Below are 23,105 nucleotides of genomic sequence, written 5' to 3' on the forward strand. Positions count from 1 at the left end.
TGTAAGTAAGGATAAGGAGTGCCACAAAGATAAAGATTGTATGTGAATGTATGCAGCCTTGGTGCAAACTCCAAGTGTTTAATGACCTTTACAACATTGTGTATCCATTTTAGCATATGTCTCTTACTATCAAAGGCCATATGGGAAGGGACAACAATAAGCTATTTTATTTACCCTCCTATAGTCATTTTTCTCTTCTGTAGCACTTGCTTATACTTCTATATTTGAAAATGGCATATCCTTCACTCATGTAATTATGTATGAGTTTCCATTAGATCCTTAACTATGAAAAATCACAATTGCATTAATTCTCCTGTGAAATCGAGTCATGTCAGAATCACTGGCATATGGTCTCCAAACAGAAGGTACTGTGTAATTTATTTCACAATCGAATTTAAAGTGCTTTGAGCCTTCATGGTTTCTCTAGAAATTTAGGTTTAATTCACTGATAAGGAACATACACACTTTACTCTTTATACTATGTATGTGCATAATACCCATGTTGAGTTTAAGCAACATCTTTTGAGTTCTCTATCCTAGAGATAGCTTACTAAAATTATTTTTAAGAATGACTTTAGCTACATAGGTAGAACACTTAAATGCCCTGTGTGACTCCCCAGTAAATTATTTTCAAATGGCATTCACCATCTAATTAGAAATGTGAATGTCTTAGAAATGCAACCTGAATCAAATTATATCCAAGGCAGTGAGGAGGTTTGCAAGTTGAATCAATGTGAGAGTTCTTAATTGAGAGGAAATGTTACTACCAGTTTCAACTCAGTTTAGCAAATTGAATTGTGCCTTTCTGCCACACTGCAGATGTTAAAATTTTATCTCAAGCTCAAAACTCCTCAAGATTTTATTCTTTCAAATTTGTTGAGCAAGGTATCAATGAAAAAAATTCTGATTTTTTAATAGAATGCTTTCAGGGTTTTCCCCTTAGATTAAGTTTCCTTGTAAAAGAGAATGTGAACATAAATTCTTAGTTACTAATTCTAAAAAATGATTTTCCAAGCTCACGCTCAGAGGTGGTACTCACAATTGTGTAGGCCATTTAACGTGGGCAGTAGAGACATCTTTTGCAGGTTATCCTGGAATTCAAAACTCTATGGACCAACCTCTTCCTTGTTGGCATCTGCATCCTGTGACACTGTCCATCTGGGTGTCAATGGATGTGGCGAAGAGTGTGGGCTATAGATACTTGTCCTAAGGAAATTTCTTTAAGAGCTGGAGAGCCCAGACGCTGTGTCTCATGCTGCTTACTTGAGAGGAGAAAAGAAAAAGTCCTATATTTATGATCGAAAAGAGGGAACTTGAAATGTGCTGGTGTTTTAGAATAAAAGCTGTTAAAACTGCTTGGATTAAAAAAATGATCTGCATTGCAGAAAAGCAGGATATTGATCCAAATAATCAGATGATTCTCCTACTTTAAATTTTTTTTATTGCTGGGATGTTTACCAAATTTCAACACTGGATGTCTGCTTTTTTTTTTCAGTAGACAGGTGTCTGCATTAGGAAGATGCTGACACTGTGACCTTAGGAACAGATAATTAAGTGAATTTAGAGGCACAAATCTCAGGTGACTAGTTTCAGAGAGCAAACAGAGACACACTTTGAAACTTGTAAGGCATGGCTGCCCTAAATTCTAATTCTGTGAGTTACTTTCTTATTTCTGAACCTCTCCTAGGACTTTTCACCCCAGGATAAAACATGGGAACTTTTGTGTTTCAACTTTCTCATCGAAAGGATTCTGTTATTTTATTTCCTGTTCTGTAGTGACAGATCAAGTGTCTAAGGTCTCCCTGATCATTCCGTTGAATTTTTTTTGACTTTCATACATAATAAATGACCAATTTTCCTATCCATTTTTTTACCCTTTGCTTTTCCTTATTACTTCCTATCCGTTCTTTTGTGCGGATCACAGTCTTGAAAGCAAAAGGAAACAGTTATTTCTTCTTGACAGGCAATTGAATGTCTATCATTTTCTGTTTCTAAAGCCATAAAATATCCTGGCACGTACTTTAGCGTTTGCTTCATTTGGTTACATTTCATGTTAGTACTAACGCTATTCTCAGTTCATCTATACTATAATAGTGAAAAATTCTTATGCTTTAGAATATTCTGGATCTCACCAGGAATAAGGTTTTTCTTCTAAATCTCCGTTCCCCACCTTTCTTCCAGGAACTACACTCAAGTAGTTACTATCTAATTTTATCATTGTAACTTATAAAGATTTTGAACTCGCACTAGATTTCATGCCAATTTAAATATCATGCTACAAATCTGCATTCAAGTTAATGTTTCTTTGCAACTTCCAGTCATCCCAGTATGAAATTAAGTTGATAGTGAATAGTTTGAACCTTTAGGCTGGATTCTTACTTAAGAATCCAGTCGATTGATAGATTATATTACGCGTTTGCATTACTAAGGCTTGAAATCAGGACTGGGCACTTGCAAGTTAGGTGCTCTGCCAATGTAATCCTTGACCAAAATTCTTTTAGCTTTATTAATTTTTTGAATAAGGTATCACTATTTGCCTAGGCCAGCCTGGACTGCGATACTCCTATTTTCACTTCCCAAGTGTCTGGGATGACAAGAACACAGCACTGTGCCCCCCTTTTTATTAATTGAGATAGGGTTCTTATTGCCTGAGCTAGCATGGAACTATGATCCTCTCCATCTCAGCTTCCTGCGTAGCTAAGAGTACAAGTGTTAGCCTTGGCATCCAGCATTCACCTTGCATGTCTAACCAGCTCCCCTGTAAAGCAATTGCCAGCCATCACCCCTGACCACACTATAAATACACTTCACAGCAGCCTTGGAAACTGCATTTCACTTACAGGCAGCAAAGTCTGGTTGTTAAGCTGGGAACTGATGGCTCACACCTGTAGTCCTAGCTACTCAAGAGGCTGAGGTCTGAGGATGGTGGTCAAAGCTAGCCCAGTCAAGAAAGTCCATGAGACTCTTAGCTACAGAAAACCTGGAAATGTGTTGTGGCTTAGCTGGTAGAGTGCTAACCTTGAACCACAGGAGCTCAGGGATAAGGTCCAGACCCAGAGTTTAAGCCCCAGGACCTACTAAAAGAAAAGACAGGAAAAGAAGAGGAGAGGAGAGAAGAGAAGGAAAGGAAAGGAAAGGAAAAGAAGTAGAAAGAGAGAGAAAGAATTTGAACATGGCATATAAAAATTAGTCCACTTAGGTTGTTAGAAATTGTATTTGTTTTATTAGGGTATTTTGTTGAACTATATAAAGTTGTTGATTTTGCAAAATCCTTTATACCAATGAAAGTTGCAATTTTACTGGGGAAGGTAGTAATTTGAAAAACTGTTATTCAACATGGGAAAAAGAAAAGCCACATTGCAATGATTCTTCCACACCCCCATCCCCTTATGTAGATAGGATTTGTAACTAGTGATTCTGTTGGTAGCAGAACACAGAACCAAATAACAAAAAAGAGGCTCTCTTAGAAGATTCGTAAATGACTTACAAGAAGTAGCTGCAAATGGAATGTCTTGATATATCCCTCTGGCACATAGTTACTTTGTGCTCAGTGTTTTACCCCTGTCTACTTGTCTATCTTCCCTGTACCTGTCAAAAGCCTAGGCTCAAGACTCACCTGCAGGAAGTACAGAAACTTCTACAGATCACATGATTTTACAATCATGGACATATGAAAGGATCTTGAGAACAGGTTTTGCATTTGTCAGTATTTGTGTGCCTCTTGTCAGTAAGTGAAACACATAAAGTGGTATGCTTGTGTACAAATGTGAAATGTATAGTGATTGTGAGGGCCTTATACTAATGAGTATAATACATATATCCACATTTGATTCAGCAACATGGTGATTTGAAAGAACTGATTTGATTTGGGGGGCTGGAGGGTAGAAGTGTTCCTCTATGGTACTGCGCTTGCCTAGCATGTGGAGGCCCCGGGTCAAAACCAGTTCTTCAACTACTCTGGAGAAGTGAACAGCCTGATGGGACAGCATAGTTAAATGGATCTCTCATAAAGTATGGTGAAGAGAGTGCCAGGATAGAATCAGAAAATGATAGGAAGCCATTCTCCTAAAACCAGAATTACTATAGAAGCTGCTGTGGTGCTTGCTGTAAGTTTTGAGGTAGAGGATGAGATTGACATAGAAAAGAGATGAAAAGAAAGGTATTTCAGCTAAGGAATCAACATCCATCGAAGTTCAGAAGCAGGAAACATCTATGACTGTGTTTGGATGGGATAAAGCTATTGATAGAATAATCCTGGCTGTTAAGAGAACAAGAAATAAATAAGGATTGGAACATGAACGGTCTTTGATGCCAGTGAAGGGAGTTTGAATACTAACACAAAAGTAGTAGGAACTGCTGACTTTACTTAGGCAAGGGAGTACTGTGAAAAGTCGATATGTTTAGTCCTAGCAAAGCATTGTGGTGTCGGGGCTGAAATGGAAAAGTTAGTGTCCAGGAATCTTAGTCTATATATTACACTGGAATCTGTAATAATAAAATGAATATAAAAATACAATATTATAAAAAATAAAATGAAGAGTAATAACATAAAATAATTACTGAAATGATAAATGGGTTTGATAAAGAAATGTTGACAAAAGAAATGAAAGAGAATAGACATGTGAAAAGTTCTTAACAAAATGGAAGTTAAGTAACATCAGATTTGACGAGTAATTTGCATGATCATCAACTGAGAGACAACTCTCAGAACTTGGGGCTACTGAGTTTTAGGTTATTTAGATGGATGGGGGTTCCATTTGATAAAAATGCAGGAAGAGAAACCTTTGTGTGCCTATCTTAAAAACATTGTTAAGCAGTAGTCTAGACACATATGTAAAAGTAACTATAGTGTGAGTTAAGTTTTATGGAATTCATTTAAGAGCAAAACTAATTTACAGCAATAGAACTTACCACAGTCTGGGTACTATAACTCACACCTGTAATTTCAGTTATTTGGGAAGCAGGAATTGGAGCAATCATAGTTTGCGACCATTCCAGACAGAAAGTTTGCAAGAGACTGTCTCCACCAACAGAAAACAGGCCATAGTCCTTTGTGCAACTACACAGAGGTGATAAAAATACAATTTTCAAGAAGAATTGGGCTCGATGATACACACTTGTACCAATAACTACGTGGCAAGTGTAAGCAGAAGAATCATAACCCAGATTAGACTAGGAGAAAAAAATGCCAGAGCCTACTTTGAAGTAACAAAAACAAAATCATAAAGGGCTAAGACATGGCTCAAGTGGTAGAATGGCTGCTTAGAAAGTTCAAGACTTTGAGTTCAAAGTCTAGTAATTCTCCCCTATCATCTTAATCTGCAAACAAGGAGTGGTAAGGACTGATGTATAGCAAGACAAGGAAACTTTCTAAGGAGATGAAAGTAGTACACCTCTTGGTTTGAATGGTGACTCTTTAATAACTGGGTAGATAGTTATTAAAATTCATTAGATTGTACACTGATGATTCCTAAATATCAAGGATGCAAGTTTTACCTTAATTTTTTAAGTATAAAGAAACATCCCATGTGGTTTTCGAAAGCTTACCATAATTTCTTAATAATTCTCATACATAACTTATTCCTGGCATCTTAAAATTCACTACTAAATTACAAGGATTTTTTCTTAATGAACCAGCCTCTTTAATTAGTAGGTTTAAATCTGACACTTCTGATATAGTTATGAATAATGAAAATTTTATCTGGCAAATGATTGGCCTATTAACTAATACCCCAGTGTTCCAGGGGTTTAGCATCCTGACCTCATTCAGTCTCCAAAGCACCTTCAGATGAAAGTTATATTATCAACTCATTTCACACAGGGAAGTACTGGAAGCCCAAAAGACCCCTGGTGTCTAAAGAATGTAGTAACCTATCCCCATAGGAAGGAATGCTTTTGAATGGAGCCTTGTTGGCCCTGTAGTCATTCACTGACCAGTCTCCTATAAAAGCTACCTTGTATGTCAACAAACACAGAAAACGGTGCCAAATCATAGTTAGAAAGCCAGAAGGAGACATGCTGTCACTCTGATCCATCTACCAGCCTGGGCAAATGAATGCCCATGGAGCCACACAACTCATGAAAGTATTCTCTGCCCATTCAGTGGGCCTCTTTTGTGGAACTGGCCTGATCCTCACCCTTAGGTTCACTCTATTCTGTGTTCTAGCCTACATGGAATGCAGAGGCACAAGCAACACAGAAAGCTTGGCATTCCAGGGCCTAAGGAGAAAATGATGCAAATGTACAGTTTTAGAGTACCTTTCTCCACAAGCAAGCTAACTGGTTCCATCCCAACTGAAGGCACAATCTAAGCCATGTTTGGCCTGTGTCCATTCAAACAGTGAGCTGTAGAAATGCTCTACAAAACTGTCTCCCAATGCCTTTGGTTTGCCCATGTGCAACATAGTTCATTGATTCTAAGACAGGATCTAAAATGAAACCGCAGAATCTAACAAGCTGGCTTTTGTTCTGTTCCATTTTAGTTGGTTTGGTGTTTTTTTTTTTTTTTACTTTTCTCCTGATCAGATTCTGAGAACTTGAGATAAACACAACACACATACGAATTGTTCTTTATCTGTCTTTCAGGAGTGGGACAATAATAGACATCAAACAAGTCGATAACAGAAAGACCTTCTGGTTTTTAAGCTCATGGAGGAGTAGGCTTTCGATCCTTAGGCACACAAGGCCCATATCTTCAACAGCCACAACGCAAATCCATGCTTTCTTAGGAGACTCAGAAGTCGATGTTATTTCTAAGGACATACATGGGTAGGCCTCAATGAACTAGAGATTGATTTAATGTCCTATAGTTACCCAAATCAGAAGCTAATATCCACAAGGACTTAATTTTACTTAGAGAGGCAACTGGACCTCAGTAACTGAGCTTTCTGTTGTTCCATTGGTGAAAACCTGTTCTGACTCCATGTCCTCGCTTTGGGCTAGGACAACAGACTTCCTTAAGGGTAGAGTAGCAGAGCAATAGATGTTTCAATTCGTTGAGTTGCTCTTGTCTTTCAGTAGATGTCATAGTGTCCTGGTGGTAGAGTCATGATTGAGAGAAATAGGTGGAGCAATCAATAGAATAATAGTTCATATTATTAACAGTATTAACAACACTAATAGAATCGATCAAGTGCAGTAATGTGTGGAATGGCAACTAGGATATGTGGTAATAACAAAAAATCTTTTATGGAGCATTTACTATATCATAGACACAGTGACAAGTGCATGATAAGCATGGTATCATTACAACCTTATAAGACAGGTATTGCTACTAGCGGACTTGATAGAATAGACAGGGTTTGGTAGGTGATATTTTTTCCTTTAGTGTGGACATTCTGAACATCTGATGCTATTAGAAGCCTCAAAGGCTCACTGTCACTCCTTTCCTTGTCCTCTCCCATCACTCCCAACCCACCTTTTCCCTCAAGTTTCTTAATTTTGTAAGATATAAATTAAATTTGTGACTGCATTGTCCCCTGCCTTCCTTTCTTCATTCGCTTACCCCCACTTCCCTTGACACTAGCCCCCTATATGTTTGTGTTTTTATTTTGCTAGCCTTGTGCTTTTCAGACAGAATCCCAGGTGAATTTGATAAGTAGTAAGCACTCATTGTCATTGTTGTAGACAATTAGAAATGTTCAGTTTAATGACCATTCCATTCAAGAATGAATGGACTTAAATATTCTGAGTAACCACTCTACTCTGAATTCCTAAGTCTTGGAAGTACTTGGTCAGCTCACTTTTGGTCCCAAACTTAAGCAGTCTTGAGAGAAATGGCATGTGTTGTTTTCTGAAGTTAAAAATCCTAACATCCTTATCCATACTAGACCTTGACAGGTGACAAAAGAAGCAACTATTCCATTAATTCTTCCATTTAACATTTGGCCCCCAAATATTTAGATACTAGGATTACATATTTGTTTGTCAAATATAACTTTAAATATGTGCATATATAATGAAAAATGGTATGGAAAGCAAATATGAAAGTGTAAAGGCTAGGAAATTCTTTAAATTTGGATACCTGGATGGCAATAAACGTTAGAGATATAAATGTTTACAAGAGTGACACATATATTGTTAAGAAATGAAAAGCCATAATGGATTTCTCTAAGGAATTATTTTCTGGTCTTCAAACAGCTATAAATGCTACAATTCTATTATTTTATAAGATTGCACATACGCATACATAGAGGCTTCCGTAGAAGCAGGCTAGCATGTAGTGACGACTATTCCATGTCTTTCATTTTGATGAAATCAAGCATCTCTTTGAAAACAATTGCACAGGAACTTTATTTAGCTTTATTTTTGAAAGAAAAGAGGTTTAAAGAATTGTTGTTGCTCAGAAAGAATTGCCATCCTTTAAACTCCAGATCACTTTAAATTCTCTGACTAAAATTTTGCAGTTGCTTGTAGTGGCACATACCACAAAAAGCCGGGGGAGGGAGGGAGGGAGGGAGGAAGGGAAGAAAGGGGGAGGGAGGGACGGAGATGACAGATAGATGATGGATACATAAATAGAAGTTGGATAACTTGTTTGATAGGCATGTGTCTACATAATAGATAGATACTGGTACATGATAAATAAAAATAATAGATAGATAGATAGATAGATAGATAGATAGATGAATAGATAGATAGATAGATAGATAGATAGATAGGTAGATAGATAGATAGATAGGTAGATAGATAGATAGATAGATAGATAGATAGATAGATAGATAGATAGATAGACAGATGATAATTGGTCCAGCTGCCTTTGCTAAATACTGTTCTCTTCACATTTAAAGTACTGATATGTGTTTTATGTACTTGCTTTCATATCTTTTCATAGAACTCTTACCCAAATTTCTCCAATGGCAATGTCATAATATGAATTATAGGTGAATTGTCACTGTCATACACATCAGGAAATGGATATGTCTACTATGGCAATTTCAGGACATCATAATAACTGGGAAATCTGACAGACTGATGAACACTCATGAAATAGTAACACCCTGACACATGAAAAGTTAAGACAATTACGAAAAAAACAGAAAATACATAAATGCCATAAAGATCATGCTTGCAGGTATAAAAAGTAAAAGCATAAATAGGGAAAGTACACAAGCTACCAAATCAGATCAGTTGCAAGGGAAATTTCCAAAGGAGAATCAACTTGGCTAATTTTTTTATCACATGGTTTTCTTCCATGATACTTTTTGGCCTATAAATGAATGAAGTAAGAGTCCACAGGGGAAATTGTAGGATTGACTCTATGTTTTCAACCCAAAAGGGAACGCTAACATTTTAAGTATTTATAGTTTAACTTCATTCTGATGCTTAAGGAAAGAGTACTTTGGCATCGTCGGTGTAAGATTTATAGATTCTGAGAAAATTTGTACTAGATTATCCAATCCATCAAGCCCTCAATTCCCCAAAGATCCTAATACAATATGGTGTTTATGGACTGAAGTATTTCATTTTTTGGCCAGGAGTTGGTTCTAAAGTGAATACAGTTTTATACAGTGAACACTTCTGTTTTAGTTTACTTTGCTTTTGAACTTTAATTATTAGCAAATTTTAAAAGCAAATACAAATCTTTTTAGCAATGTATTAAAATGTTTACCATATTAAAGAATAAATTTTATTCAGCCTTTACAAGTCAAAAAAGGCGGGTATAGTCACTCACTCCTGTAATCATAGCTACTCAGGGAGATCTGAGGACCAAGGTTCAAAGCTACCTGGGTACTAAAGGACCTGAGATTTTATCTCCAATTAACCTCCAGAAAATGGGAAGTGGGGCTTGGCTTAAGGGTAGGGTGGTATCCTTGAGTTGAAGAACTCAGGGACAGTGCCCAAGCCAAGTTCAAGCCCCATGAACCACAAGAAAAAAAGTGAAAAAAGTCATAAAATAAGGAGAAAAATAATTTTAGAATTCAGTGCAGCACTTTAAAAACTCATATTAAATTTATTCCTTTTTGTCCTTCCTTCTCAGTTTATTTCTTTCAACTCTCTTTTTACCAAGCTATTTAGTCATAAACATTTCATAGAATAGAGGAAATTAACCACATTTATTTAAGGTCATGAATATGTTCTACTGCATGATTAGTGCCTTTGATCAATCTACCTTTGCTGTATGGTAACTAAATGTTACCCAACAATAGTAGATGTGAAAGTTCATTCAGGGTACAAAGTAGTGACGTCCTATCTGAAAAATAAAGATAAAAAGAATTGAAGGTGTGACTTCTGTGATAGAGTACATGCAAAGCAAATGCATGGCCCTGAGCTCAAGAGCTAGTTACCACCAAAAAAAAAAATAGCTGGGTCCTGGTGGCTCATGCCTGTAATCCCAGCTACTCAGGAAGCTGAGACCAGAGGATCACAGTTCAAAACCAGCTTAAGTAGAAAAGTCCAGGAGAAAAGCCAGAAATGGAGATTTGGCTCAAATGGTAGAGTGCTAGCTTCAAGCAAAAGAAGCTCAGGGACCAAGCCCTGAGGACAAGCACCAGGACTTGCACTAAATAAATATCGTAAATAAGCCTTTATTTTGTAGTCTTTTAAAATATATTTTATATTCCCTTTTGCCCAAGGGATTTGATATTATGATATCTTATTTCCTTTTATCCTTAATCCCTCTAATGTGAAGCCATAACTTCAGGCTAAAGAGTAAAGATAAAAATTCTGTGTGTGATGGAAGAATAGCTGTTTCACTTTCCTTTTAGATATGAATGGGAGAGCATAGGACACTACCAAAAATAGCGTAGAAGTTAGAACCTCAATCCTATTTCTTCTGACCAGATCTGATTATTACCCTCGCTCCTCAGAGTTTTCTTTGATCCACTTCTAGCTACCATTTGGAATGAAAACTCAGTCAAGCTGCAGGAATGACTGCTTCCGAAATTGATATCTTAATTTAATGACTGTTCGGGAGGAGTAAGATCAGTTGATTTGCGCTCTCTGCCTTTGAGAGGAATGGACCGAAATGTAATTATTGAAATTACAAAGTTTTGCTTATATTTTTAAGGGTTGTTTCATGTTTCTGGGGCTCATAACATTTAACACAGCAAATCCCTGGCATGCTGTTCATGCAAACCTATAAATATGCAAACAGCATTGCATTTAGTTGGTGACCAATATTGAGCTGGAAATCAGATGGTGAAAGAATTTGAAATTAAAGTCAATCAGGGACATGTTTATTATCCTTTCTGATTAAACAACTTTCAATATGCCACTGTAATTCCTGTTTCCTGGATTTCTAACATCCTTAGAAAGCAGCTAGAAGTGAGGTGCTTGTGTACAGAAAGTCACTAATTTAGGAATGGAAAAATAGAAATGATTAAATAATACAGAAATAGAGAAATGTGTTCTCTAAAATGCTGCGTGAAGTTTTGCCCACATGGTTTACATAATCAGTTGGAAGAGTTTTGAAATAACCACTAACATGTTACATTCAGTGCAACTTTGCTACTGTTTTAAGGCTTATTTTGTTATATTTTTCCTTGCATGACTTGTTGAAATTGCAGCTCATCATAAAATCATCTGACACTTATAGATGACTGAAATACTTGTCTACCAGATAATAGTATTTGGGAATCTACAAAATTTTTGTTTGACTGAAGTTGTCATCATCCAAAAGTAATTAATTGGTTAGTAGCAAATTAGACTATAAAATTTTCATTAAACATGACCTGATGTCTTAACATCTAAAACATCGATGAATACAAAGGTTTTCAAATGGAAATTTAAAAAAAAACTTAAATCAATATAGACAATAAAACTGAGCAATAATAGTGGGAGTAAGTATTTTTGATGTAATATAGGAACTGGGTGAAGCTGGGTACCTTGGTTCATTGTACTCAGGATGGATGGATGCATGCATGGATGCATAGATGCATGGATGAATGGGTTTTGGTCCATGGATAAATTGACCAGTAAAAGAAGGAAAACAAATGATGAGAAACAGATGAAAAAAGAGAGCAAGAGATAAATGAAAAGATGAGGGCATAGGAATGGAGGAAGAGCAGGCAGACGGGACAGATGGAATTCTACATGGATGCTAAGGAACATTCAGACCCTTTGACTCACGCAGATATTCCTTATTGGGAGGGGGGTTATTTCATATATTTTTATTATAATTAATAGAAGGGTTATCTTATATTCACCAGATAGAAGATGCATTACTTCACATACATTTATACCCTTTCTCATTTCCCCATTTCCCTCCCCCCACCCCCACCCCTCATCTTGTTTTCTACCCTTCCCTATCAAATAACCAAATACACATATATAAAATATATCAGATAACAAGGTGAAGTACTGTGACAATATGAGATAACCAAGGGATAGCAAAAGAGATGAGAGTTAAGACAGTACATTAAGGACAACAATCACTCATTTTATGGCTTTTGTTTCTATATCCTGGAGGTCCTTTCATTTAGCATCATACTATATGGCCTTATGTATCTAGGTCTTGTTCTATTGTAAATCTCTGGTAGGAGAGCCCAAGGTTTCTACTGATTATGACAAATGAGGGAAACCATTGAGCCATGTTCCTTTGAGTCTGGCTTACTTCATTTAATATGATTTTTTTCTAAGTCTTTCCATTTCCTTACAAATTCTATGCTGACAACAGCATAGAATTCCATTATGTATAAATACCACATCTTTTTGATCCACACATCAACTGAGGGACATCTGGTTGGTTCCATATGTGTATTTGGTTATTTGAAATTGGATAGGGAAGGGTAGAAAACAAGATGAGGGGCGGGGGTGGGGAGAGGGAAATCAGGACCAAGACATGAGAAAGGGTATCAATGTATGTGAAGTAATGTATGTGGTACCGAGGAATCGAATCTAGGTCTTCGTGCATGCTAAGCAAGCACTCTACCACTAGGCTAAATTCCCAGCTCTGTTTAGTCTTTTAAGGAACTACTCTTGCAGGTATTCTTATGTCACTTTTCTCTGAAGCAGCATTTTAAATGAATCTCTTTTCCTATGAAAGGAAATTTCATATTCATAAAAATGAGAAGAAAACAAACAAACCCATAATGTGTAATCATATCACATCTTTCCTAATGATGTCAAAGTTTTAAAATCAACCAATGTTAAGGGCAGAAACATAGTTTTATATGACATCATGAATCTGACACTGTAGTTTGCCTCAATCTTATTCCTATAAAAATATAATAATTTTCTAGTAACCTAGCATTGCTTAAGTGCTTATCACATGCCAAGCACTGGATTGAGAACTGTCCGTATTAAATGTGGAGGTCCCTCAAGAACCTTATACAGTAATTAATTGCTATTGATCATATTGAGGAGACAAAGTAACTGAAGTCAGGACAGAGAAGTCATTTATTATAAGGTCATTTAATATTTTTTGGAGAACTGGTCATTCCTGTAGTTGTAATCTGTTCCATAAACCTGACCCCAGCTCTAGTACTAAAGATATGACAAGAACTCAGCTTCTGCCCTCTTGGGACACCAGGTTAATTCTTTACCTACCTTTTAAATGAATTTTCTTTTACTAGAAACTATCAGGTTTCTTTTGAAATTCTTTGCCAGAACTCAAGGCTTGAAAGAGGAAACAGCAGTACAAAGTTCACAGTGTTAATTGGGACTATATTGGCCAGAGGTTCAGAGTTTAGATACTGAGACCAGCCTGTGTCTGTTTGAGCCCAGTGTGATCTGTCTTCATATCCCCGTAATCTTAGCACAGTTCACAATTTCCCTATGCCTCTGCTACTCCACAGAATAAAGGGAATAATAACATGGCCTACCCATTAGGGCTGTTGACTTGATATTTGCCAAGCAATATGAATAAACCTGGCACATTGTAAGTTAATTTTTTATCATGAATTACTCTTTAAATTTGATATTCTTTCATGACTAAGGTCTCATTATGTAAGCTTTAGGATTTTGAGTGTTAGGTTTAAAGTAAACAATAGCAATGACCATCTAAAAGATAAATATAAAGAACTGAGGAATCAGCCTGGCACTGTTGGCTCACACCTGTAATTCTAGCTGCTAAGCAGGCTGAGACCTGAGGGTCTTAGTTCCAAGCCAATGCAGGTAGAAAATTCTATATGACATTTCTTATCTCCAATTAACCACTAAAAAGCCAGAAGTGGATCCGTAGCTCAAGTGATAATATGCTAACTTTGCTCAAAAATGCTCAGCTATAGCACCCAGTCCCTGAATCCAAACCCCACAAAAAATTCAAGTCCACAAACAAATAAACAAAATCCGTGGGGATCATGGGGTTTTGTTTTTTTTTTTTTGCTTTATCTGACCATTCATTATGATCATTGCCTTGTCTGTTTTTTGTAACAGAGACTTGAATAAATTGGTGCTAATTAAATAAGGTTAAATAGGCCTAGAGTGTTTAAACTCTATAAGCAAAGGAGAAAAATAACAACAAAAAAAGTGAATTGTTAATAGGCTCAGGACCACTGTTGTGGAACTTCGTTGCATCTTAAGGAATTAGCCAACAATTCCAAAATACCAATCCGATTACACACTAAGATTCAGTTACACGCTACACATAATTTAAGAAGATTTTTAAATGCCTGAGTAGTCATCAAAGATTATAGAATCTTTTAATAAGAAAACACTTCAGAGTTGAGTTTTATTCGGTTGAGTGCCTTGCCGTTCAAAAGTTACTAGTTTCAGAAATTAAATCCCTTCTTTTCCTAAATCTAAGGATGGTGCGTTAAAAGAAGAAACATTTTAGTACAAGTTGAAGAGTAGCCGGCTGACTGTGGCACAATGGAATGCTTTCATATGTTGTAATTCGTAGGTTGAGATAAGACACTCTGAGGTCATTAGGCTCCAACTGGCTATGCTTTTTTAAAAACTTATAGTGTGTGTGTGTGTGTGTGTGTGTGTGTGTGTGTGTGTGTGTGTGTGTGTGAATTGTTATTGTAAATACTATATACAGAGGGTAATAAGTACATGAGGACATTTCTTTTTGGACAATGTCACCTCTTCCCCGAATCCTTCCCAGTTTTTCACCTCTCATCCTTGTCCACAAGAAGAATAGTTCAATATAGTATCTAGTGAGTCCCACTGCTGCAATATTTCTCATTTTGTCCCTCCATGCTTGTGCTTTCCATTACCCTCCCCTAAACAGGTAAACTAACAAGCAAGAGAAAATAAAAAGAGAAAAAAACATAATAAATGACAAAACCCCTCTGCTATATGTTTAAAGAGCAGTTCAGATTCAAACAGATTTCAACTCTCGAATTGAGCTCGTGTACACTTTCTGGATAATGTTCGTTATCACCTACCTAATTAAAACTTTTCCAAGGAAAATGAGAAAGGAAGTTTCAAAAGTTTTGTCTGTTCGATTAAGAAAAAAATCATGGGAATTGGAGGCATGGCTCAGTTGATATGGTAGAATGCTAGCCAATGAGCAAAACATTGGGTACTGAGTTCAAGTCTTGGTCTAGGAACAAAAGAAAATCAAAGCTAAAGTTATTGTAGAGTAAAACAGAGTTTCAGTTTTTTTCAAGGTATTTATAGAATGTAGATTACTGATTTTGTTTCTTGAATCAGAAACTAAAATACAGCTGTACCTGGGTGCTGCTAGCTCATCCATTTAACTTTACCTATTCCAGAGGCTGGAAAGAAAAGTCCATGAGACTTTTACCTCCAATTCACCACCAAAAACCTGAAAGTGGAAGTGTGGTTGACATGGTAGAGTGCTAGCCTTGAATGAAAAAGCGATGGAACAGTGCCTAGGGCATGAGTTCAAACTTAGTACAAGCATAAACAAATACAGGCTGTACATTTTTTAAAATTTACTTACACCGTGGAATTTTCATTAACCCCAATAACCTCTGCAGTTGATCATATGGCTAACAAAAGGCAAAAAGGAAGTCAAAAAAATTGCTTCACGGTTCCTGTATTAAAAGCATCAATTTCCCTGCGTGAGAGAATCCCAATAGAAAAGTTTGCCTAACCAGCCTGGATATTTTTCAGCCTCTACAGATGACAGCGCAGCAGAGAAGAAAAGCGGAAGCCTCCATGCTGGCCTTATCATTGGCATTCTCATCCTGGTGCTCATTGTAGCCGCAGCCATCCTGGTGACAGTCTACATGTACCACCATCCCACGTCAGCAGCCAGCATCTTCTTTATTGAGGTGAGTGCCAAGTACAGCCCGTGCCTGAACCCTGTGAGTAATATGTAGCCCATTTTGAGCTTCTACACACAAATGGCTCCATTACTTGTGTAGGATGAGTTGAGTTCCCTTATTTCTGAAGCTTTGAAAGAAATAAGCTTTTTTGGCTTTATGCAGAGCTAATGAAATGGGAACCATACCCTCCCCCAGACTTTCTTTTTAATCTGTTCATAACAAGTGTGTTAACCAGCTGTTCCTTTTCTTTGGAAGGAAATTCAGCATATCCTGGAGACCGAAGGATATGATTTAAACCAATTAAGATTTATTTTTTATTTAATTTAGTTTATGTGAATGAATTCATATATCGCTTAGATGCATACTAATTGTGTTGACTGTGTACGTGATATGATGCAGTAGGTGTGTTCTTAAAATACTCATAGAATATACAGGGGGGAGCAGGGAATCATGGTTTTCACTACAAAATAAGAGACATAAAAATAAGATGGGGAGGGGAGTGTAGAGGGCTTGTCTAACATGCATGCAGCCCTCAGTTTGATTCCTTGGTATATAGAAAAAGTTGGAAGTGGTACTGTGGCTCAAGTGGTAGAGCTCTAGCCTTGAGAAAACCCAAGGACAGTGTCCAGTCCTGAGGACAAGCCCCAGGACTGGCAAATAAAAATGGCAGGCACTGTTACCATTCTGCACACTGTGTGATTGCACATTTAACATATAAATACACACTCATGTTCATGTGTATACTCATGTACGCACTGTACAATGTTGATTGGTACTGTGTTTTCATGTACAGAATGTAGGTGTGGGATCAGTGCCAGGTAGGAGTCTGGACATAGGGACAAGAACAAGCTCAAGTGTCCAATTTATTGGAAGCTAGACTGAAAAAAAAAATCCCTATAACCAAACCCCAACACCTTATGGCCAGAAGGTCAGAATCCTGTTTTTTTGCACTCTATCTTTGTGGGAACATTCCTTTTCAACCACAGAGCATGCAAGAAATACTAAAGTCATAAAAGAAATCTCCTCTTGCAGTGTTGCAATCATAGTAAGCTCAATTCTTATTCATCCTGTAACCTGCCAGAAAATTGTGTAGAGGGGCTGGGAATGTGGCTTAGTGGTAGAGTGCTTGCCTAGCATTTATGAGGCCCTGGGTTCAATTCCTCACTGCCACATACAAAAGGCAGAAAATGGTGCTGTGGATATAGTGCTAGAGTGCTAGCCTTGATCAAAAAATGCTCAGGGACAGTGCCTAAGCCCTGAACTCAAGCTCCAGCACTGGCAAAAAAAAGTGTGTGGAATTTTGTCCAGGTGTTAAGGAAAGACATTTTGGACATTTTGTTGTCCTTTTTTTTTTTTTTTGGCCAGTCCTTTGTCTTGAACTCAGGGCCTGAGTCCTATCCCAGGAATTTCTCAAGGCTAGCACTTTACCATGTTAGCCATAGCACCATTTCCATCCTTTTCTGTGTAGGTAGTAGCAAGGAATTGTGCATGCTAGGTAAGCACTCTACCACTAGGCCAAACTCCCAGCCCCTCTGTTGACCTTTTAATTGCAGAGTTAAAATTAATTTCGCTTCCTCTACTTGGGACAGGTGAAAGCAAATTCATGAAATAATTGCTTTAAGGCTCTCTGTGATTCCTCTCTCTTGGAATAAAGGATTGTTTCCTCATAAGGCTATGAAAGATTTGTAAATTCAAGCGTTTCTTTTTCTATCATCCCAATCTCTCATGGCTCTCAATCCGTGTATTTTAATACTAAATGTTTCCATAAAGTATGGGAATATTTTGTTCATAACGCTTTTTCATGACATCCTGGTATCCTATTCTACAAAGCATTGCAATTCTATTTTCTCTGCCAAGACTCTCTCGGAGCCACTTCAGTTTAGTTGCCAGAGCCCTGAGTGCCACGTGGCACATTCATTTCCCTAGATGACCTTCTCTGGACAGTTTGACATTCTCTTTATTCTGTGTCCCTTCCCCTCCTTTTCACTTCCTTTTCTCTTTCTTCCTTTCTCCTCCTCCCCTCCCTTACTCTCCTCTGCAGATATATCCATAATAATACACACATATCTTTCTCCAGCACTGACCTTTCTGGTTTCCATTAGCTGTAAGTTTGTGCGTGATTTATTCTTCTCTCTAAAAATCATATGGTTCTTGAAATCTGGATTCAATAACCTAAGTTTCTTTTTAAAATAATAGAAACTCCATCGATATTTCCTGGAATGAAATATATAATAAATATCTGAGGGCATTTCAAACATGCAGTGGGATTTCGTTTAAATTTATTTCAGAAATGGCATCCTCATTTAACATCAGAGTCTCAGGCCTTGCGGCATCCAAAAGCCTCTACTGAATTTTGTTATGGGCAAGACTTGCAAAGGAGAAAAGGGGCTTCTCACCCATGGTTATGAATGTGTTTGTCAAACAGCTGACAAGTGACAAGCTGCAAGCCTCAATGGCAAGCCAGACATCAGGCTGTTTGCTGTTGCTTTGAGCCCTGCTGTAGCTGAAGTCTTTTAGTATGCTGTGCAGTTGGTTTCCTGACACTATGACAAAGGACACTGGGAATTAACTGAACGTGCTGGTAAAAGTAGCAAATTACATAGTGCAAAAGACCTACTTAAAACTAGTTCACAAGAAATTAGTACCACAATCAAGCCAGACTGGAAACAGAGCAGACATATTTTATCTTTTTCATTGATCTTTTGGAAACCATCTCGTTGCTTCAACAGTCAAAGCATGGATGTAAGTCCACCTGTGTTTGGAATATTTTGGTGTGTGTTTGCATACAATGTATTTATGGAATGGTGGAATGAACTGAAACCCTAGTGGCTATTTATTACCATCTCCTAGTAGCAGAGAGACTGGGGCTGAGGAGTGAAATGATTTATCCAAGATCAACTGCCATAGTTCAAGAAATAACTCTTTTCTACGTGTAACAGAAATAGAATCATTCTGCTGGCTCTTCATCTTCCCTCATCTGTGCTTTTCACCCATCCTCTCAAGTCAATAGTTTTTGAATCTGTCAACCACTCCCTTGTTTATGTTCTTCTGTGTTCATCCATCTCATGGTCCTAGTAGTAGCTGAAGATGATAGACACTATTGTTAAATCAAAACCAAAAAAAAACACAAGACCCGCAATGACTACACAGACTAGCATGTCAGATCTATGATTTTGAATTTTTTTGCCAGTCCTGGGGCTTAAATTCAGGGCCTGAGCACTCTCCTTGGGCTTTCTCGAGGCTAGAGCTCTACCACTTGAGCCACAGCACCACTTCTGGCTTTTTCTGTGTATGTGGTAATGAGGAATCGAACTCCAGTCATCATGCAGGCTAGGCAATTGTTCTACCACTAGGCCAAACTCTCGGCCCTTGTATGGTTTTAATGACTATTTATATTAGAATCATTGATATGCAAATATGGAGATTGATTACAACTATATTGTTTATATTGCATTTTTATTTCAAGTTGCACTGCGGTGTACTTTTTAAAATGAAATTGATGTTTTTTTTTCCATTGTGGAAGTGCCATTATTGATTATAGAAAATTAGGACAAGGCTGAAAGAAAAGAGTCATTCAGAATCCTGGGGAATGCAGAAATAATAACTATGAATACTTTAGTTGGTTTTCTTCTGGGACTCATATGAATAATTTCATGTTTGTCCATTTACTATTACTATGATTTCACCACAATGCAAATTGATCTTGGCTTTTTAATGCTCATTTAGGAGCTCTTTATGAACTTGATTTCAATGGCTATAAACTACCTTATCCAATACTCATTCAGTAACTCTCATTGATTGTACCTCCCATTGACAAGGGGTAATTCAGAAAGCAGAAGGGCTTAACAAGTGCCCAGAAATTTATAAAACAAAACAAAAATATTGTTTTCCACCTGTGATTTTGCATTACGTATTTTTAATGACTATACCAATTTACCAAAACAGCACCTTTTCAAAGCAATATGTTTTGGCAGGCTAATTCTTACTTCAAGGCATTCCAGGGGCGAGTTATTTCCTTGTCATCATCATTGGTTTCCAAACGTTTCCTGATTTCCTTGGCTCCTGGTCTCTCTTTACCTCATTCCAAAATCTGTTTCTGCCATCACATTTTCTTCTGCTACCTCAGACAGCACTCCCTACTTCCATTGTGCTGACACTGAATCCAGTTGAATAGCCTAGGATAATTTCTCTATCCCAAAGTCTGCAGACACCCTTCTGTAATATGGATAGGATATGGAGATTATTACCACCTAGACATCTTTGGGGATTGTTATTCTGTCGACCAAACACTGCATCCTATGTAAGATGCATCACATATTATCAATTAATTGCCAGTGCATCTTTATATTTGATTATAGGAAAAGATTCTACTTTCCACTAATTTATCCATCTTCTTGTGAGATCATAAGGTGACCTAAGTGTATCTTGTATAACAGTCAAATCCAGATTGCAATAAGCACCTGTATAAATTCATTCCTGTATTAACTCAATATGCATTGGTAAAGAATTTAGTGACTGTCCATAGACAGATACCAGAATTCAGACCACCAATCTTCTATTGTAGTCATCTCCTCCAAAAAATATGCTCTTTCCTAATTCTTCCTATTATAATCATCCTTATTATGGACCTCTACATGACAACTTAAATCTACTAGTAGAGGTGATTTCCATGAATTCGCCATTGAACCCTTGTGAAGACATTGTAAGGTACTGGCATTGTCACCATCATAGATGAGGAGACAAAGGCATAGACCTAAAGAAATTAGGTCAGCATCATATATTCACTTGCTCATATAATCATGCTCCAACTCTGATGACCACACTTAGATAAATGTTTTTCTTCATGTGGGGTGATGCACATGCAATGATATGAATTATTTTTTTTATTTGAGATCCCTCAAAGTGCAATTTATACCCACATCACCCTATGTATGTGGTATGGAGGAATCAAACCCTGGTCTTTGTGCATGCTAAGCAAGCATTCTACCACTAGTTCCAACTCCAGGACATTTTCTTGCTTTTTCAAAAAGATATGGATACCTCTGGCTCTTGCCTATAATTCTAGAGACTTATGAGGCTGAGATCTAAGGATCAAGGTTCTAAGCCAGTCCAGGAAGGAAAGTCTGTGAGATTATCTCCAGTTAACTACCACAAACACCAGAAGTAGAGGTGTGGCTTGAATGGTACTGTACTGTCATAAACTAACCAACCAACCAAGAGATACGTAATTCTGACAAAGTCTACCATATTATACAAGAACATCTATACTTTCTTTAAAGTCTTTAAAATATTTCTCTCTTTCTGTCTATTTTCCTAAATGTTAATTTCTCTGCATGAGAAAACAAGTTGTCTCACAACTCTTAAATCATGCATTCCAGTTGAAAGTTAAGGCTGCAAGGAGGTTTTCATAATATCTGAATACTAATGTCCCAGTGCAAGTCATTGCTCATGCCATATCTCAAATACCTTTGCATTTCTTGAAGAGATCAATACATATGCGTGTGTGTGTGTTTATTTTATGTAGCCAGTATTGCCTACTGCAAAATTACAGAGCTCCTATCATAGCAAAAACAAATAAGTGAAGGTTAAGAAAACCCTCAGTACACATTCAACAACCTAGGAGGCTTCTTAACTTTTTCAAGCAAATTCTATGATTTCCCTTCATTATCTCCCACAAGTACATTTTCTTGAGCGTTTGTGTTTTATCTTAACAACCACAGCAAAATAATATCGACCTATAAACAACTTCATATCATTCCTCTAAGAATTTTACAGCATTCTACTCTGTGATAAGGTTACAGGTAATTGATATGAAAAATAACTACATACACCTTTCACTGATATTATACATTCCCAAAGGGGGTTGTAACTTTGCCTATCCTTGGTCCTTTAGCTGTGCAGTTTGAGATACTGTCAACTCAAGATAAAGTCAAACCCACAGAAACCTTGGCTCCTAGAATCTCACTGGCTAATCCAATATGAAACTCAAGACTGACTATGGGGAAACAGTGTGTTTAGATGCTCTGCCAAGTGGCTGCCCGATGAGATGCTCATCCTGACACCACAGCAACAGGGTGGCAAGGACTTTCTGAGCTATTTGTCACTGGGAGAGAAGGACTCAGATCCCCTGGGCTATTTATGCATAACCAGGCTGTGTGGAGAAGATGGTGGGGCAAAAAATGGGCAGACACCCGTGGCTCCTCACTTTCCCTGACAGCCAGTGGAGCCACCAGGGAAGATTCCAGAGAAAGGAGCCAGGCAAGGATTCAGGGAGCACTCTTTGAGAAGAAAGCACTTATTAAAACTTTTGTCTCTCACTGCACAGCTGCTGGATAAATTAAAGAAATGGATGTGTGAAAGACATGTTCCTTTGACTAACCTGTAGAGTAAATAAGGATATCATTTCATAAGACCTCGCGTCTTTTTGTTTTGTTTTTATCATTTCATAGAACCTCACGTCTTTTTTGTTTTGTTTTGTTTTAAATCTTGAAGTCACACATTTTTTTGTGACTGACTTTTTGCCTGTCAGGTATTTTTTAAGCTTCTTTCAATCTTCAAGAAAACCCAAGGGGAAGAAAATGATACATGGAAAGTAAATTTTTCTTATTTCTCTTTTTAGAGGAAGCACAAGGAAAATGACCTGTGTTAAGAAGGAAAAGTTGGGAAGAATTTAACTGAAATGCTTTGAAAAGCTATGTTATTAGATTCCAACATTCCAGAATTATAGAAGAAGTAAGAGAATTGGGTGAAAGGAGCTACCTTAAAAAGAGGAATACTGTGTCATTTTCTTTCCTCACTTTCTCCTCCAAGAGCCTTGGCTTTTTCCCCTGTACTAAACATAGAATGCTAGCCCTTCAGCAAGTGCTTTACCCTTTTGAGTCTTTTTACATTTACTCTGTCTTATGAGAAGGTTTCAACCTAACTTTACTCAAGCTCACTTAGCCACTGTTCTCCTGAGCAGCTGGGATTTAGGCATGCGTCATA

General features: G+C 37.3%; 1 protein-coding gene across 1 annotated transcript in view; it reads left to right on the forward strand.

Annotated features, from left to right (window-relative positions):
• The window catches only part of Plxdc2 (plexin domain containing 2), a 302,801-nt gene that overhangs the window by 267,667 nt on the left and 12,029 nt on the right, over positions 1-23,105 (forward strand). The window contains exon 13 of the mRNA XM_090318997.1: positions 15,967-16,127. Coding sequence (XP_090175123.1) covers positions 15,967-16,127 — 161 coding nt within the window. The remainder of the gene's footprint in view (positions 1-15,966; positions 16,128-23,105) is intronic.

This window comes from Megascapheus bottae, chromosome 26 (genome assembly GCF_031878675.1).
Source record: "Megascapheus bottae isolate mThoBot1 chromosome 26, mThoBot2.hap1, whole genome shotgun sequence".
NCBI classification, from domain to species: Eukaryota; Metazoa; Chordata; class Mammalia; order Rodentia; family Geomyidae; genus Megascapheus; species Megascapheus bottae.